The 17,731-nt window shown below is 46.0% G+C and overlaps 1 protein-coding gene across 2 annotated transcripts in view; it reads left to right on the top strand.

Moving 5' to 3' along the window:
* Nucleotides 1-17,731, top strand: part of COLGALT2 (collagen beta(1-O)galactosyltransferase 2) — a 60,399-nt gene that overhangs the window by 34,595 nt on the left and 8,073 nt on the right. For both annotated transcript variants that reach the window (XM_076339584.1, XM_076339585.1), the window contains exons 2-5: nt 5,957-6,067; nt 7,678-7,795; nt 8,558-8,692; nt 12,591-12,795. In XM_076339584.1, the coding sequence (XP_076195699.1) occupies nt 5,957-6,067; nt 7,678-7,795; nt 8,558-8,692; nt 12,591-12,795 (569 nt within the window). The remainder of the gene's footprint in view (nt 1-5,956; nt 6,068-7,677; nt 7,796-8,557; nt 8,693-12,590; nt 12,796-17,731) is intronic.

Raw genomic sequence — 17,731 nt, forward strand, 5'->3', positions numbered from 1 at the left:
TGTACTCCTTGTCTGCCAGCTCACCTCTCCTCTTCCTGTGGCCTTGCACTCCTGCTTGGTCTTGACTGCACAAATGTTTCATAGAATCATAGAATCATTGAGGTTGGAAAAGACCTCTAAGATCATCGAGTCCAACCATTGACCCAACACCACCATGTCCACTAAACCATGTCCCTAAGTGCCGCATCTACATGTCTTTTAAATACCTCCAGGGATGGTGACTCAACCACTTCCTGGGCAGCCTGTTCCAATGTTTCACCACTCTTTCAATAAAGAAATTTTTCCTCATGTCCAGTTTAAACCTCCCCTGGCGCAACTTGAGGCCATTTCCTCTCGTCCTATCACTAGTTACTTGGGAGAAGAGACTGACACCCACCTCGCTACAACCTCCTTGCAGGTAGTTGTAGAGAGCGATGAGGTCTCCCCTCAGCCTCCTTTTCTCCAGGCTAAACAACCCCAGTTCCCTCAGCCGCTCCTCATAAGACTTGTTCTCCAGACCCCTCACCAGCCTCGTTGCCCTTCTCTGGACACGCTCCAACACCTCAGCGTCCTTCTTGTAGTGAGGGGCCCAAAACTGAACACAGTATTCGAGGTGCGGCCTCACCTGTGCCGAGTACAGGGGCACGATCACTTCCCTACTCCTGCTGGCCACACTATTTCTGATACAGGCCAGGATGCCATTGGCCTTCTTGGCCGCCTGGGCACACTGCCGGCTCATGTTCAGCCGGCTGTCAGCCAACACCCCCAGGTCCTTTTCCGCCAGGCAGCTTTCCAGCCACTCTTCCCCAAGCCTGTAGCGCTGCATGGGGTTGTTGTGGCTGAAGTGCAGGACCTGGCACTTGGCCTTGTTGAACGTCATACAGTTGGCCTCAGCCTGTCCAGGTCCCTCTGCAGAGCCTTCCTACCCTCGAGCAGATCAACGCTCCCGCCCAACTTGGTGTGGTCTGCAAACTTACTGAGGGTGCACTCGATCCCCTCATCCAGATCATCAATAAAGATATTGAACAAGACTGGCCCCAAAACTGAGCCCTGGGGAACATCGCTCGTGACCGGCCGCCAACTGGATTGAACTCCATTCACAGTTTCAGACTGATCCACTCAAAAAAAACCTTGATTGGAACCTGATGCCAGGCCAAGAATAATGCTGATGGACTCAAATAATAGTACTGTGCTCATCAGCCTGCTTTCAAAAATATACCAAAAAAATCAAGGCACTGCCTTAGTCTAAGGGCTGTGTGGACTGCTAAACTGTGTTCTTGGTGAGCTAAGTGGAGCTGGCTTAAGGTGATCCACTCTCCTCCTATCAAGTGCATGCCATGGACCAGTAGGGATCAGTGGATGTGGTGAAAACACTTTTCCAGGACAGGCAAATGGGGAGGGGTGATAACATCTCTTATGTAGCATGCTCTCACCATCAAACTTACTTGCAGGACATGCAGAGAAGACCTGTTGGCCTGTGCTGCCCCTCTCTGCTAGCACTGTTGTAGGAGTCGTCTGCCCAGACCGAAATTACTTTTCTGCAGGTATTAGAGGTACTACTTTACCTCACCTGCTGTAAGTTTTTTCCAAGAGGAGTCAGCATAGGACACTGCCAGCACAGTGTCTTCAACGTGATGCTTTCCTACCCATGCTCATCCCATGGCCTTGTCTCACTGTACCAGACACAGCACAAGTGTTGGCTGCTCTGTCCACGTGTCTTAACACTTCCTGACTGTCATCACCCAGGGAAAGGACAGTCAGTTTTCCAGAACTGGGGAGATATGCACCATGGGCAACAGACCACCAGTGGTGGTGGTGAGATCTGCAGCAGAGATAACCTTAGCATCTTGAAAATGGATTAAGAATGAACAGGGTCCAACTGGTTCATCCATCTGAGTTAGAACACTGAAGTTTTACTCTGCTTCTTGAAGTCCTACAAACTTTCTATTACAGAAGAAGTGTTTATAATGGGGAATATCCTGATGTGCCTCTTATGGCTTGAAGAGCTCTCGGCTGCCAGTGGGAAGTCCTGGTCATATTTTTATTTGCCTGTTTTTCTTGTGCAGGGGTTGTCATTTAAAAAAAAAAAAAAAAAAAACAGGAACAAAAAAAAGTATGTGCCTGTTTTTCCATACAGTGGTATTGCAAACACCATAGCTGTTATTTTTTCTGGGGGGATAGGTGGACTGGTTCAAACATTACAATAGGAGTAAGTGCTGATTTTGTTTGATCTTAAATGTTCTGAAACTAATAGTGATAGTTGCTTTTGGGAATGGCTTGGGTTGTTAGGTTTTTTTCTTGTTGGGTTTTTTTTGAGGCTCAAAGCTGGAAAAACAAAGGTTTGCCAAATTGCTAGTCATAGGGCATGTTTCATCTAGGGCGTGACAAACTTCATTGCCTTTGAGAACTTTTGGGCTTAGAAATGCTGCTGGGTGGATAGTCCTGGAGACCTCAGTCCTTTACTTGTGCCAGAGCTTTGTCTCATCAATGTCTTCATAAAGGTCTACTGAGTTGTGAATTTACCTCTGCATAACAACACCATTACAGCCTTGGCAGTAAAATACCATTTTTCTTCTAGCAGTTTCCTTGTGGGTAGATCTAGAGGTTCCTCCAGGCTCCCATTCATGTGTCTCACTTCTGTCTGGAGGTTGTTAGCTGTTGGGGTCTTCTGGGGTGAATTTTGTCAAGGGCATGCTGCCCTACCAGGAGCAGGATGGAGAACCCCAGGTGTGGGGGGTCTGGTTGACTGTTTGGAAACTTTCCCTAGGCAGTGCTTAGTGCCGGGCAAGATCAGGTAGTAGCAGTCTTTGGTGTGCTGTGCCCTTCTGTCAGGATGGTGGTGTGTCCAGGCAGTAAAACTTGTGTGGTCTGACCTTACAGGAACTGGAGACAAAGGCATGACAGGAAGAGCATCCTTCAGCCCCCTTGTCTTGCCTGGGGAAGCAAAGAAGGGCTAGCTATAGAGGGCAGCTAGCTTTTGAGGGCAGAGCTGCAGTAACTCTGTCAACCACTGTCTTTCAACTTTAAGGTTTCTTCTGCTAGTCAAAGTTTTGGGCTTCATGAAGCAACTCTGAGCAATTGAGGAAACAGCCTTCTATCATGTTAATTTTCTCTGAGGTTGAATGACTCTACATTTTTACTTTTTTTTTGTCAAGGAAATAATTTCATTTGTGAACTTTGGGTTTCCATTGCACATCCCTGCAAACAGCTCCCCCACTAATACATTTTGGGCTTGTGTGTGGACAAAGCTGAATAGAGAAAAATCTCCTGGATGAGACAAGGGAGCAGCCAGCATAACACCAAGGCTAACTTGACATGCACGTACCTGAAGCTTCCCCTTTCCCTCTCCAGACTATAGCAATCCCCTCCACATCTCTCCACTGATCTTAAGCAAGGTTAGAAGGACTGGGATGAGGCTTGCTGAGGGAAATGGGCACATGGACCTGACTCTGTGGGATTTGTGTGCTTACTTTAAGGGTTTGCAGGATCCTTAAGACTAGCCTGGACCTGGCAAAGAGTATGGTGTAAGATAGACTTTAACGTTCTTCAGGATGGCCACCATCATCTTCGCTTGGTTTGTGTGATGCCTAATTGCAGTGTGGTCCCACTGTATGGCAGGAGCTTCTTGGTGCCACTGCAGCTCCAGTGATGACCATGAACAAAACATTTTCACAGTTCTCTGGTATTTTAGGAATTTTGGAGCTGTTCACTGACTGTGCAGCTGGAGTGTGGGAGGAAAGCAGAACAAGACTAGTGAAATGTGCAGTGGCTGTGGGAGGCCCAAGCAAGAGTGCTAAAATGGGGGCTTGACTGGATGAGCTGCAATCTGTAAAATACATGGAGCAAGTTTGACTTAGTCTGTTCTACCAAGTCAGCACTATGACTGTTTTAGTCCAGTTAAACATCCTTGCAAACTAGATTTGCAGTGCAGTCTGACCCAGGGTCTTGGTCAAAAGCAAACCCTGAAGTTATGACTAAACCCAGCCTTGCTGTCATAGGAGAGCAGTTAATAGCAAAGAAACCAGCCTTCATTCACTTGCTGAACTTTAATTATTTATTGTTTTAATAGACAGGAATAAATATTCAACAAATAAGCTTTCTGTCCTTAAGTGACTGTGTTCTTCTGATTATAAATAAACTTTAAATCTGAATTCTTGATTCTTTTTTAATTTAAACCAGGCTAAACCCCGTGGGATTGATATCTTCTAGTTGCATGAACTAGAAAGGGTTCATGTCCTGATTCTCATCTGGAGGCTCATATGATGACTTGGGGTGGAGGTATTTTCCTTTCTCCCTTCTGTGTGCCCTCCGCTAACTACAGGTATCTCTGGCGTCAGGTAGGGTGGAGGATGCTGTGGGAAGTGCCTTTGGGTCTCAGGAGCTGGAGGAAAAATAGGCAATTCATAGCAGTTGGTGGGGGCTTAGCACAGCCTTCCAGCGCCCTCCCCTTAGGGATGTGTTTTACACCACCTTTGCTATCTCTCCATGGGACCTATTGGGAGCATGTATACTCCCAGAGGAATATAAAGGGATTGTAAATTCTCAGGGGCGCTTGCGGAGCTGTGGCTGCACAGGCCGTGTCCCACCACGGGGCTGTGCTTTCCTGCCTTCTGGCCGGGAAGAACGAGCAGCGCTTTGACTTAAGGGAATTTGCTGCGGGATCTGCCATGACCATGTGAGCGGCCAGGTGTCGGATGTGCAAAGTCCTGGTCCCAGGGAAATGCATGCTGGAAAGCAGCAGCTGGGATGTGACTTGGCTCACTCGCCCTGTAAGCCAAAGGCTCGAGGATCCCAGGTGGAGATGAGTTTGTGGCTCTTTTGGGAGCATTTCCACGTGATTACTGTCAGAGACATGAATCTCTGCATCCTGTTCCAGTTTGTGCAGCTACACTACTCAACCCTGAGGAAAAAACATTATTCGGGTGCTGCTTTCAGGGAGGATGGCGGAGGCCATAGAGGAAGCACCATTGTTTGAGACAGAGTGCTATTTCAGTGTTTTAACAGAAGATAGCATCTGTGCAAAGCTCCTCCGTGTGTTTTCACAAACTTGTAACCTCTGTGTCAGGAAACAGTAAGAAAGCAAGCTGCCTCTCTCTGAGCTGCAGTCTTGCTGCTTGCTGGCTATAGCAGGGTAGGGGGAAGGAGGGTCTGATGCTGATCCTCGTGTGTGTTGAGCACCCCTGCCTTCCCCTGCCACCTCCATGCTCAGCTTGGCCATACAGAGGGCAGCTTTGAGGGGCTGTGCTAATTGCACATTGCAAATTGAAGGCAAGTGGCTTTCTAGGCCTTGGCTATAATTATCTATGCTGTAGAGCAGCAAGTGAGGTGTTCCTTCCCTCTGCTAGCAGCATGTTAGTGGGGACTCCTCTCAGTTTCTTAGCAGAGCCCCTGATCCTGACACAAGCAATTCCTGGGCCATAGGGTGAGGCAGCAGTGTACGTGTGCTCGCAGCCGGGCTGTGCAGCTTGAACGGTGGCCTTTCCGGGCGATACAGCAAGCAGAGCAAAATCCTGGTGCTTCTAGAGATAGGACCTTTATGGTTAGCTTACCTTGGGCCATTCATGTTGTGATGGCCTGTCGTGTCTTTTCCAGTGGATGAACTGAACAGATTTGAAGGGATGTGATTGTGAGTGTGAGCAAGGAGAATTCAGCACATGGGCAATAAGAACAGAGAGTTTGCTCCTGTATTCGCTTGATGACTAAGCTGCTGTGATTCCTGTGAGGCAGGCGATCAGCGAAAGGGGAGCAGTGTGCAAGCATGCCTACGTTAAGGGGGTGCTCTGTCTTTGTGGGGAAGTGGGGCTCTGCTGTGTGCCTTAGCAAGGACTTGCACATCTGTGGAGCTGCCCTGAGTTCTGCCAGGAGCTGGATGTGCCTATAAGAAATAGGTTCTGCCCCTGACTCATTTACCAGCTGGGAGAAGGCAGAGGACTTAAATCTTGTGCTAACAGGGCTCTTTGTGCTCTCATTTTTCCAGGGCGGCCACTGACCACAATGTTGATAACACCACAGCAGTCCTTAGAGAGTGGCTGAAGAATGTGCAGAACCTCTACCATGATGTGGAGTGGAGGCCAATGGAGGACCCCCAGTGAGTACTGCAAAGGGGCTCACTGGAGCTGTTTGGTGTATATGTCAAATTTTCTAGATTTTCTTTTTTCAAACCAGGAGATGTACTAAATGTCCAAGCATTAAAATGTGGATTTTTTTTGTGGGGTCTGTCCCATTAAAATTGTGCTCTTATAGAGTCCATAAAAAGGTTTCTGACTTCTGTGCAACAACTCAGGCAGAACTTTGGAGAAGAAAGCATTTTCCATTCAGTTATTTAGCATCTGCAGCTGCTCTCTTTGCATGGTAAACAAATCAGATCAAAAGCTACAGGGAATAAAAAGTGTCATTCTTTATTTGCAAGGAAGCAGAGAAATCATAGCCCATTCCCATAGTGTCTATGAAAGTTCTGTGCAAGAAATCAAATCTTCAGTGAGTTCTGCGATGGAGAACTAGATTTAATTCAGTATATTCTGCCTTTGCATGACTTGCAGGATCATTGCTTTGAAATATGATGTTAGGTTTAAAGAGAATCCTCTTTTAAGGAATGAAAGGCAACACCTATTTATACGCAGAATTTCAAAGTGAAAGAATTGTGTGTTGGGGTTTTATTGCCTTTTTTTTTTAACATCAGTTTGGTTTTTTGTTTTTGTGTTGTTTTTTTTTTTTTTTTTAAGATCAGCTGTTCCTTGTTTTGTTTTGTTTTGTTTTTTATTTCTTCCATCAGGGAAAAGTACATCAGTTTCCCCTTTCTTTAGGCTTGCTTTTACTTTCAAGGTCCTCAGTGCAGCGGTGGGGCATTTGTGATACAAATCCACAGGGAATGCTTGTTTTATTGACTTTTTTAATCCTTTTATTGGAATTGAGTTTTCTTAATCCTGTCAAACTTGGCTTTTTTGAGTTCTGTAAAAAGTTTTTGAAATTCTTAGCTCCTTCACTGGCTTATGCTGGCACTGTTTCAAGGTCCTGAATTTTTATTCCACATAGGGATCTGTCCCTGAGTTTCTTTCCATCTTTGTTATGAAGTGTTTGCTTTTGGACCTGATCCTGAAAACAGAGACATGCGCATAACTTTGCTCACGTGATTGGGCTCATGGAGTTGGGTGTTGGGTGTTTGTAGATTTAAGAGCTGTTACCAGGATGTGTTAACAGTTACTAATAATGCCCAGACCCTGAGGGAATCTAAATTGCCTTCATCTTTACATCCACAGCTCTGTTGATTCTACTGGGCTTAAGGAAGCTGCATTTATAGTTTTAAACTTAAACTTAAAGCCTAGCAGAAGAGAGATGACTTTTTACCAGAGGGTCAGATGAGGTAAATCAGCTTCAGTTCATTTCAGTGGGATAACCTCTGCTTACATCGGGTGAGGGCCTGCCGCTGCAGAAGAAACTCCTGGTTTTGATAGTGCTATTTTGCTTGTGGCCGCTTGGTCGGCAGGAAATGCTGCAGCGCTGCTTGTTCTCCACTGCCCTGTGTACACATTCCAGCACAAAACTTGAATCGTTCTCCCTCAAAACCTCTCCTGGGTTGCCTGAGGTGACTCTAACACTGTTTTTCTTTCGGAAAGAAGGCAGCAAGGGAACTCTCTTTTTTTGACTAGTGTAATAGGGCCCAGACATGGGTTGCAGTCACTTTCTTTTTTTCTTTGCTAGGTCTTACCCAGAAGAAATTGGGCCAAAACATTGGCCAAGCTCCCGATTCACTCATGTGATGAAACTCCGACAGGCTGCCCTGCGCGCTGCACGAGAGAAGTGGTCAGACTACATCCTGGTAAATACAAGGTTTGATTTATTAACTGTCCTCAGGAAAAAACTTTTCAGGTAGTCACTCTGATGCTTGAGGCTGTCAAAAAGTTTCTTCTCCGTTGAAAGACAAAGCTCTCTGCAATGAGATGCTGTGTGTCATTTCTTGGTCTGATGAGCGAGAGACTTTGCAGGTAGGGGGATAAGTCCCTGGGTAAGCCCAAGGCTCTTTTCACAGGGGTCAGGATTGAATATAGTCCTGGTGGTGGGTAGACACCTGCAAGGGTCCCCCAGATTGAAACCCCACCTGTTATTGATGAAATGTGAGGGAAATAGTTCAGCAGAACAGTTGTGGAAAGATGTGTGCCTTTGGTCACTACAGCAGCAGTTAATGCTGGTGTTCCCACAGCCTCTGAACAAGGTGAGGGTGTGAGGCCAGTTTTTAAGAATTCTTCTTGATTCCCTTCACAGAATAAACCTGCCCCGAATTTTCAGCAATGTTATTTTCCCTCACAGCTCCCTTACCCCTGTGCTGGAGTGACGTTCTGTGGAGTCAGAGGGAAGCTCCACATCTTTTCCCATCTCATAGCTTTGTCGTAGGGGCAGCCACCACTGGGTTTACCTATAACAGTGATGTACCCTACAGTATCAAAATGACCAGCTCAGTGCTTTTTGTTTTTTTTGCCAACCTCACGCCTCTGGCTGCCTTGTTCCCCAGAAAGCGTCAGGGGAAGCATGTTGTTTCATCTAATAACAAATTTCTTTTTCTCTTCCCCTCTTTCTTCTCTAGTTTATTGATGCAGATAATTTACTGACCAACCCACAAACCCTGAACCTGATGATAGCAGAAAACAAGACATTGGTGGCACCAATGCTCGAGTCTCGCTCTCTCTACTCTAACTTCTGGTGTGGCATCACCCCACAGGCAAGTGACCACGTGAACGGTGCTGGGTGACTGTGCAAGCTATATTTTCAAAAGCCTCCTGCCTTGTGTCTGTGAAGCAGTGGGCATTGTTTCTGTTCTATGGGCTTTCCCATCTGCTTTTGTAGCGTCCTTTTTCTGAAAAGAAGCTGCTATAGGTCTGAGGCATGCAGAGGTGATGTTGGGATGTAGTGAGGATAGTGGTGTCATGCAGTCATCTAAGCTTCCTCTTCTCTCAGCGGTGGCATCCCAAATCTTGGGCGGGTATCTTTGGGAAAGGACCGTACATTTATACGGAATCTGGGAATAAGGGTAGAGAGGACATTGCAGTCTATAAATGTTTTTCAGGCTTTGGTAGGTATAAGCAAAAAGCAATACATGTCTTTTGCATTGGGTGTGCAGGCACATAACTGAAACTTGCTTCCTTATCTGAGATTCCTCACTTGAAAAAGCTTAATCTAGAGGAAGCTGAGCTTGCTTGGCTTAGGGGAAGTGATACAGTCCCACTAACTGCATAAAAGATACTGATATACACACAATCATACCAGAATTTATTTGAGGTGGTTCCATATGTTTGTGTAATGGCCTTAAAAAGAGGTAAAGACAGTTTAATAAGTGAAGGGAAAAAAACCACCCAAACAAACAAGTGATGCAAAAACAGTCACTCACCACCAGGAGACTGATGCCCAGCCATTCCCTGAGCATTGGCTACTTTGGAAAAACTCTCCCCCCCCCCCCCCCCCCGTTATCGCTGAGCATGATGTTACGTGGTATGGAAAATCACTTTGCTGTGTCACCTCCGAACCTCTTGCCCACCCGCAGCCTACTTGCTGTGGGGGGCAGAGTGAGAAACAGAGAAGGCCTTGATGCTGTGCAAGCACTGTTCAGCAGCAGCTAAAACATTGGTATGTTATCAGCACTGTTTTGGTCACCAATCTAAAACACAGCACCGTACAGGCTGCTATGAAGAAAATTAACTGCATCCCAGCCAAACCCAGTACAATCACCTTGTCCATAAAAGGATTTTAGTAAAAGAATCAAATATATAGAAGGGCAGATCTATTGTCACAGTCATTTTTTGCCTTTCTTCACTCTTTCCCTTGGAAATGTTCTTGACTAAGCTCTAGATGGGCTTTCCAAGACATTCAAGCTGAAATGGAGACTGTAGTTAATGCTTTTTTTTTCTCCCAGGTAAGACTCAATAATGAGATCAGCTTTTTGACCTGTTCTCCAGTCTGCTGCTGGCATGTGTTTTGTCATCCTTTGAGGAGGCAGCATCCTAAGCTGCATGTCTCCTAGAATAGCAAGAGGTTTTTTTGTTCTCTTGAAAATTTTCCCTTTTTGCCCACATTGGCCCTGGAAAGCTTCAGGATTTCCTTTTTACTTCCATGCCTGAGTCTTGTGTTTCCTTTTTCATAAAGACAAGCTTGCCCTACTGCATAGACAAATGTGTTTAAGCCTGAGCTGCACATACATCTTTGAGCTTCCCTGGGGCATGTGAATAGGAGTACTTTAGAGAGCCTCCATGGTCCTGCCCTTCCCTACCCTCTTGCTTTATTCCAGAGAGCTAACCAGATACTGATTGTTGTCATTATTGCTGGAGTGAAACAAAGAACAAACTCAGTTTCCCCTTCTTCTATTTACCTGGTGTAAAACATCATTCTTCCTTCCCAGTGTTACCAAGGAGACAAGTAGTGACCACAGGCAGGGTGAAAACATAACAGCTGTACTGGGTCAGACCAAAGGTCTATCTGATAGCAGCACTTCCTAGCAGATGCCTAGGGAATAGTATAAGAATATGGCAAACATGTAAATAAATGATACTTTCTCAAAATATTTTTCTATCCTCTGGCAATCTCCTTCTCTATGATTTCTTGAGAAAGGTCTTTGTCTTTAAAGCTCTCAGTGATTTTTCTTCTTTTACAGAAATCACTGTCTGAATCTTTTTTTTTTTTTTTTTTGGCACCCATGCCATCTTATGGCATGGAGTTCCACAGTTCAGACTAACTAATTGAATAAAAATAGCAGGAAAAGGTCCTGAACTTTCCAAATTCTTGGGAAGTAAATACATAGATAAGAAAAGGGGTGTGTGTGTATTTACTTGTTTCAGTTTTTGTTTTAAAATGGAGATACAAACTTCATAGCGAAGGCATTGTCCTTTAAGTTTTTAAGGTTAAGTCCTGAGACAGCCAGGTTTTCCACTGATGTAAATCAGCATTGCTCCACAGGCTGAAGCGGATCTCTGCCTGTGTGCACCAGCCTCTGCCCTGGCCCCTAGAGTTACCTTTCCAGTAGTAAGTTTCCATCATTACCAGCATTAGCTGAGAAAAGGAGAGGGAAAAACCTAGTAGCAAATGCATCTTGCAGAATTTGGTGAAAAAAGCTGCTCAAACGAATAGGAAAGTTCCCACTTTATTTTTTTTTTTTTTCTCTTAGTTGCTGCTTCTTGTTTCTGTGCTCGCAGTCCCACAGCTTCATGCTCTCAGCATTGCTCTCCCTGGGGACTTGGGGAGGGAGTAACAGCTGGAGCACACCCTGAAAGACAGCCTCCGGCACTGAGCAACAGCAAGCCAAACCCAGCTCCAGACAGCTTGACATTTAGTTGTCATGAAGCTAACCTTAGGAGAGCACGGCAACAGTGCTGACAAGTTGGAGTCTTTCTTGACTACGCATGATTTATGAGCAGTGAAAAGCCCCAAAACCTCATAGTGAGTGACAGAAGGAGGAAAGATTAGTTTCCAGCATCTTCCACCTGTGGGCATTCTCAGATGTCTGTTAAAGGTTGAATGTCTTAACCCTTCCTTCAGTGGGAATGCTAGTAAGGTCTCTACCCACTTGCTCCTTTTCATGAAAATCAGACCGGCTGTGTTTGAGATATGTGACCATACTGTGAGGACTAGATATCTGAAGGGCAGAGGGGAGGATCGACAGATACGTAAACAGACAAATGCACTACACCATGCTTCTGCACAAAACCAGGGTAAAGTGGTTCTGCAGTGATGTGCTCAGCCGTTGCTAGGATGCTCATGGAAAATATAACGTAAAAGTAACTTAAACTTATTTTAGTGACTCATCATTTCTGTAAAGACCAGAATCTGCTCTGGATTCAACTGTCAGCTTTGTCTGGATGTCTAATTGTTGCGTTAGGATTTTCTTTCTGGAGGAATTCAGTGTATTTATTTCCAAATCTGATAGCTTTAGACATACTGCACCTGCAAAATGACCTGTGAGCCGTACAATGTGGGTGTTCACCCACAGTGCTGGAAGGCTAGCAAAGCTCATGGTTACAGAGAAATGAGCTGACTGAAGTGCCTCCCCCCCGACAGACTCTGTGGGGAGAGCTCAGGAGTGAGTATTAAACCTGCTTGCCCTGGGAGGGAGGAAGCAGGGATTCTTACACAGCTGATGGAGACTGAGATGTTGCCTTTGTTGCAGTGAAGCAAATTTTTTTTTTTTTTTAAAGTCATGGTCAGAAATAATTTGCAGGTCCTATTCTGTGAGACGCTGAATGTCCTTTGTGCCTGTTGAACGTGGAGGATGTCACAGGTGCTCAGCAGCTTCCAGGATCAGACCTGAGAGTCTATGTGCAAAAGAGGTTTTTGAAGAGTCAGGAGAAAACAGTCTGAGGTTTGAAGTCCATTGCAAGGGAATTTTGCAATGGAAAGGCTTGGATTTCCAATAGCTGCTAAAAAGGAGAAAGAAGGTCAAGCTTTAACTTTTGGGATGGAGATTGTTTCTAAATACTTGACTGAGCCCTTTCCAAATGGGAGACACTTAAAAATCTGAGAATTGGGCACTGATCCATCTCTGCTGGGGAGGGCTAAGGGTGACAACTTTTTCTAAGGAGCATCTATGAAACAGAAATCTCTTGTAACAAGCAGCCCCCTCATTGTGATTGCAGGGCTATTACAAAAGGACCTTGGATTATCCCCTGATTCGGGAATGGAAAAGGACAGGCTGTTTTGCTGTCCCGATGATTCATTCCACGTTCCTCATTGACTTGAGGAAAGAGGCCTCCACCAAGCTGATGTTCTACCCTCCACACCAGGACTACACCTGGAGCTTTGATGATATCATGGTCTTTGCCTTCTCCAGTCGCCAAGCAGGTATGTCTGGAGCCTTTGCTGGGGAGGATTCACTAGTAGAGACATGCAGACCTCTACTTTGAGTTCACAGGCCAAAAGTCCTGTGTTGACTTCAGTGGTGAGTTAAGACCCTGTCCCCTTTCCTCTTTGGGATCTGGTCAGGGATAACCAGCAAGTGACTGGCAGTGCAGTTTTGAATCACAGCTAGCTTCAAAGGACATGGGAGCCATTCTTGGGATGGGGGCAGTGTTTCAGAGATAAAATGTGTGGCATCCACCCTTGATTTGTGTCACAGCAAGACAGTAGTGAACACAGGTGAATGCTGTGAGAGTGGAAGGTATTCTGAAGTCTGTAGGTAAGTATCTAAAGTCACCACTTCCAAGAGATCCATGAGAAAGGGGGTGAGGGCAAGAGACTCTTTCTAAATGTAGCAGCCCTTGTGGAAAACAAAACCCAAGTTGCTTATCCACAGTGCTGATGAGGCTTTGCTTCATGGCAGCTCAGCAGGAATTGTCTGAGAGGTAGGGGGTTTTTGTCTTTATTTTTGAAAGCAAAATCAGTTCAACTTTCAGGGGAATGATGTGGAGTCTGTGGGCTGTGCTGAGAGGAAATCTCTTGCAGGCAAGAGCAGGTTAGAGCTGGTGTGTGAGCAGTAAAATCTCTGCGTGCTTGACATTGTATCATTGGTACTTTGGGAGAACCAGTCGAGCACTGAGCTGCCTTGAGATCCTTGGGGCACAGCGGAGAGAAAATGTGTACCACTCCGGCTGATACTGGGATCAGCTTCTACCGGACAGTGGGAGGATTTCAGTTAGACTTGAAATACAGGGGTCCTTTCAGGCCAAGTCACAACCTCAGTGTCCTCTTCCTTTGTCTGGAATGGCTGTTGGTGTTTGCAAAGAGCTCCAGGTGTCTCGGAGAAATCACTGTCTCTTAAGTGCATGATACTGCTGCTACTGCTGCTTGTACTTGTGGTGACGATATTTAGTCCTGTTTATTTTTGGAGACTGGATCTGGTGGGTATTCTGTCTCCAGCAAAGTCCTGGCTGGCAGACCTGTATATAGCAGCGTCAGAGCTGAAAGGAGCTCCTGGGAAGGATATGGTTGTAATGGCCATCTATATTGTTCTTTGCCCTGCTGTGTTGAAAAGGGGAAAGTTTGGGGCCTTATAAGGAAAAAGGGACTGATGAAACCTCAGCAGCACCAATGAAATGCACTTCTGTTCAGAGCTTCATGACTGGTTTGCTGGCTTACTGAGGTGAATTAGTAGGGAAAAGTTGTTTGTGGGTCCTCTGAGTGATGTGCAGTTGGTGTTACCTGTCTTCTGTTTGTAAAAGAGGCAACGTTAAGGTGAGAAGGAAGGGCTGTTCTTGGGGGACAGACAAGCAGAGAGAAAGTGAAGTGAAGAAGTATAGCTTGTTGTTGTTGTTGGCAGTCGCTTCTGCAGAAGAGACAGGCTGAGAAGACTGCCTTTACCACCGTTTCCAGACCAGCACAGCAGCCACCAGCTGTTTGTAGCTTTCCTGTTAGTGATGTTTCTGGTTTGAAGCTCTTGACAGCACTGAAAAAGATGACATTGTCTTGGCAGACTAAGCAGGGCTTTTTAAAACTCAGCTACAAGAGGATGAGGGGCATCAAATGAGAAAGACGAATGGTTGAGGAGAGGCAGCAAGAGCTGAAATTAGAGCCCTTGGGAGGCAGAGGTGAGATGTGAACTTGCAGGGCACTTTTGGGGCCCTGACTTTCAGAGTCAGGACACTGGTATATTGGCTCCAGAGGAGAATTCAGGTTTAAGTCTGGATAGCAAAGCAGGCTCCTTCAGATCTACCTGCCCGACTTGTTCCCTCTGACAGCTCTCCCAGAAATGCAGCATCCAATGAGTGTGGTAACTGCATTGCATTAGCTCCAGCTGCTTAAGAAATATTTCAGGGATTCAAACCCATAATTTTTTCCTTCCATCCTAGAACACTTTAGCTTTTTCCAGGACTGACCCATGACACGAAAGGCTTTGCTTCAGCAGTCTGGCCCATTGATCTGCTCAGATTGTTGGCTTGTGTCCTGGGCTGAGTTTTGTCACCCATGATAAAAGGATGACATCCAAGTTCAGAAATGTGAAAAACGTATGGACTTTGAGGTAAACTTCTCTTCGGAGTGATTTCACTTACTTCCCTGAAGTCATAAATTATGTTGGCTTTTGTCCAGGCCAAGGCACTTTACGCCTCAGATCAAACCATTGATTTTCAACAGTGAATCTACTGCTCGAAGCAACTGTTTTGTGGTGCTCCAGAGAGACTGTCCCACTTCTGCTGAGAGGATGTGGCCTGTGGTGGGGGTACTGACTCAGAATAAAACTCAGTGCAGGTGTTTTATTGACAAAGGTGGACTGTGTAGAGCCCCTTGCACTCACAAGATAGCATTTAGCCAGACAGATCTCCTGAGCTTCCTTTCAGCCTGAGGCTCTGAAGACCTAGAGCCAGCCAGCAGGAAGGTCTGGTCACAGGGATGTGGGGGAAATTCAGGTTGCCTAAATATGTCTGTGGCTTTAGGGCATGGCTGTGAATCCTGGTCACTGCCTTACAAAGGCTAATGATAATACAAGTACCTATAGCTTTTCTGTCCCTTGTAGCAATTGTTTATTTTGTTATGAAAACAGAGCTGGAGAGCGAGTCCCCCTCCCCATTTTAAAGTAGCTTTACCATTTTAAAGTAGCTTTTATCCCAGAAGGAACAGAAATACTGGTGTGAATCTATGCAGATTAAGTGTGTTTAAGCCAATGGAAGATAAGAATGGAGATCAGTGAGCCAGATAAAATTAGTTGATTAGATCAGTGCCAAATCCATTAATGTCAGCAGGTAGTATTTTTTTTTATTCTGCCATTTACCTAAATTGCAGCTGACAGCTGAATGTGTTTTGGCAAGTAGTGTAGCCAGCAATTTACTTGCAGAACTTAAAATGGTAGAAACACTGGGGTCATTAATGCAGACAATTCTGCTCTGCTAAAAATACCAGGGACTAGGAGGACTAATACATGAAAGCATCAACACACCAGGTAATGTCTGCTTTTCATTTATTTCCTAGAGGGAGTGGGGGGGTTGTGCTTGTTTCATTTTAAAAAAAAAAAAAAGGGGGGGGGGGGGCAAGCAGAAAAGCTTGTAGGTTTGCATTTTTCTTTAAATCTGCTTGGCGAGTTGTATGGGTTCTAGCAGCTTTCAGATCGTGGTTAATTAATAAAGGATCTTACCAGAGCTCAATGAAAAACAATGGAAATATTTTCCCTTGGCTTCTCTGGATGTAGCTTTTGAGTGTGTTGCCTGATGTGACATCAGGCCCGGTGCTGCTGCAGTTATAGCTGGTAATGAGCAAATGCTTGGTCAGTCCAGAGGGAACAGCGTTTTGTTGATCACATGTTGCTGGGACATTCCCAGTGAACAAACTCGGCAGTGGGTGGGTCTCTCCCTTGCAAAGGCGTCTGTTCCAAGGAGAGGCTTTGCATCTTCTCTTTGTTTCACACCTTCAGATTCAGCTCCTTGAACAAGCAGTTGCAAAAGCTTTTGAGTAGAAGGATGTTAACATTATCACCTCTTTTTGAAAGCATCTTTTCTTCTTGCTGGTGTCTCTCTAGGATTTTCCTCTAAGCTTCAGGGCACTGTAAAAACTAGTCCTGGAGAGGAAAGGACCATGTTTGGTGGTAGACTAGGCACTTCCAAGATGGTTATCCTATATATTCCTCAAAGTCCTTTGCCAGCACAGGTGAAAATGCCTTCATTTTCTAGCCAAAGCAAACAGAAGCAGGAAGATGCTTGACTGCAAAACCCAGAGTGAATCCCTTGCTAGGCTAGTAACAGACCCTGCAGCTATACTGTTGCCTTGGGCCTTGCAGCTTCATCCTGTGTGATCCCAGGGGAGCTGAACTGCCTGGGCCTGCGTTTGGCCAACTGTGTGCTGTTGAAGCTGGGGATCGGACTTGCCTCCTCCACCCTGGAAGAGTCATTCCATATTTATTGTGGTCTGACAGAGAAGCCTTGCAAGGCTTAGACAAAAGCTTCCATCACCCCTAGCCACGCTGGGTTTGTTTGAATTTTTCCCTTCTAAGGCTGCGTGCTCTGATAGACCTGCACCCCTGTTTGCCCAGCATGCAGGGCAGGGCCTCCTCTCCCTGCAGAGGAGTGGGGTATCCAGTAGGACTGCTTCCCTTTCGCCCGAACCACTTCAGCCCTCGCAGGTGTGTAACAAATGCAGCCTTTCTGTGTTGCAAGGGGGAGTCCTGCCCACTCATGAGTGGAAATGCCTCCACCCTTCACCCTGAGCTTTGAAACCTGTGTGTTTCTCCCACCTTTGAGCCCCATTTTCCCCCCCTGGTTTGGAGGCTGTTGCTGAGCCCTGGGTCTGTGCAGGGAGAGAGGCCCCATGTCGCAGGATCGCTGCTGCTTCTCCTTCAGCACTGCTGCAGGTGGAAGCCCATTTGGCTCCCGTGCCAGCCGTTGCATCGCTTGAGGCTGGCTTACTTGGAGGGTGAAAAGCTGTTCCTGCTTTTGGCTCTGGGTCTGTGAAGGGATTGTCGGGGGAGGTGCCAGGTCTGAGCAGTGCAGGTGGGGTTTTGGGGATGGGGTTTCTGCGGTACTCCCCAGTTATCCACAGTAGTACTGCTGTGTGTATCAGACACTGCTTTTGCTAAAGGCCAGTTCTGCCCTCTGCTGTAGGATTGTTTTCGTAGCATGAAGGCAAAGGCCAAAAAAAACCCTTTCTGTGGTCTAAGACGTGGGTTTCTAGTCTCTCCTAGGGGAAAACAGGTTGCAGTTAAAAATACCTGCTGTTAGGGAGCAAGTAGAAATTGGTTTCATAGGAGAGGCCACTCGCTGCCAGCCAAATAAAGCAGAAAATGGCACTGTGATGTTTGCTTATGAAGCAGAACTTCTTGGGACTGAGGTCCTGGCATAAGTTTGATTGTGGCTACGTA

Source organism: Aptenodytes patagonicus, chromosome 5 (genome assembly GCF_965638725.1).
Source record: "Aptenodytes patagonicus chromosome 5, bAptPat1.pri.cur, whole genome shotgun sequence".
Classification (NCBI taxonomy): Eukaryota; Metazoa; Chordata; class Aves; order Sphenisciformes; family Spheniscidae; genus Aptenodytes; species Aptenodytes patagonicus.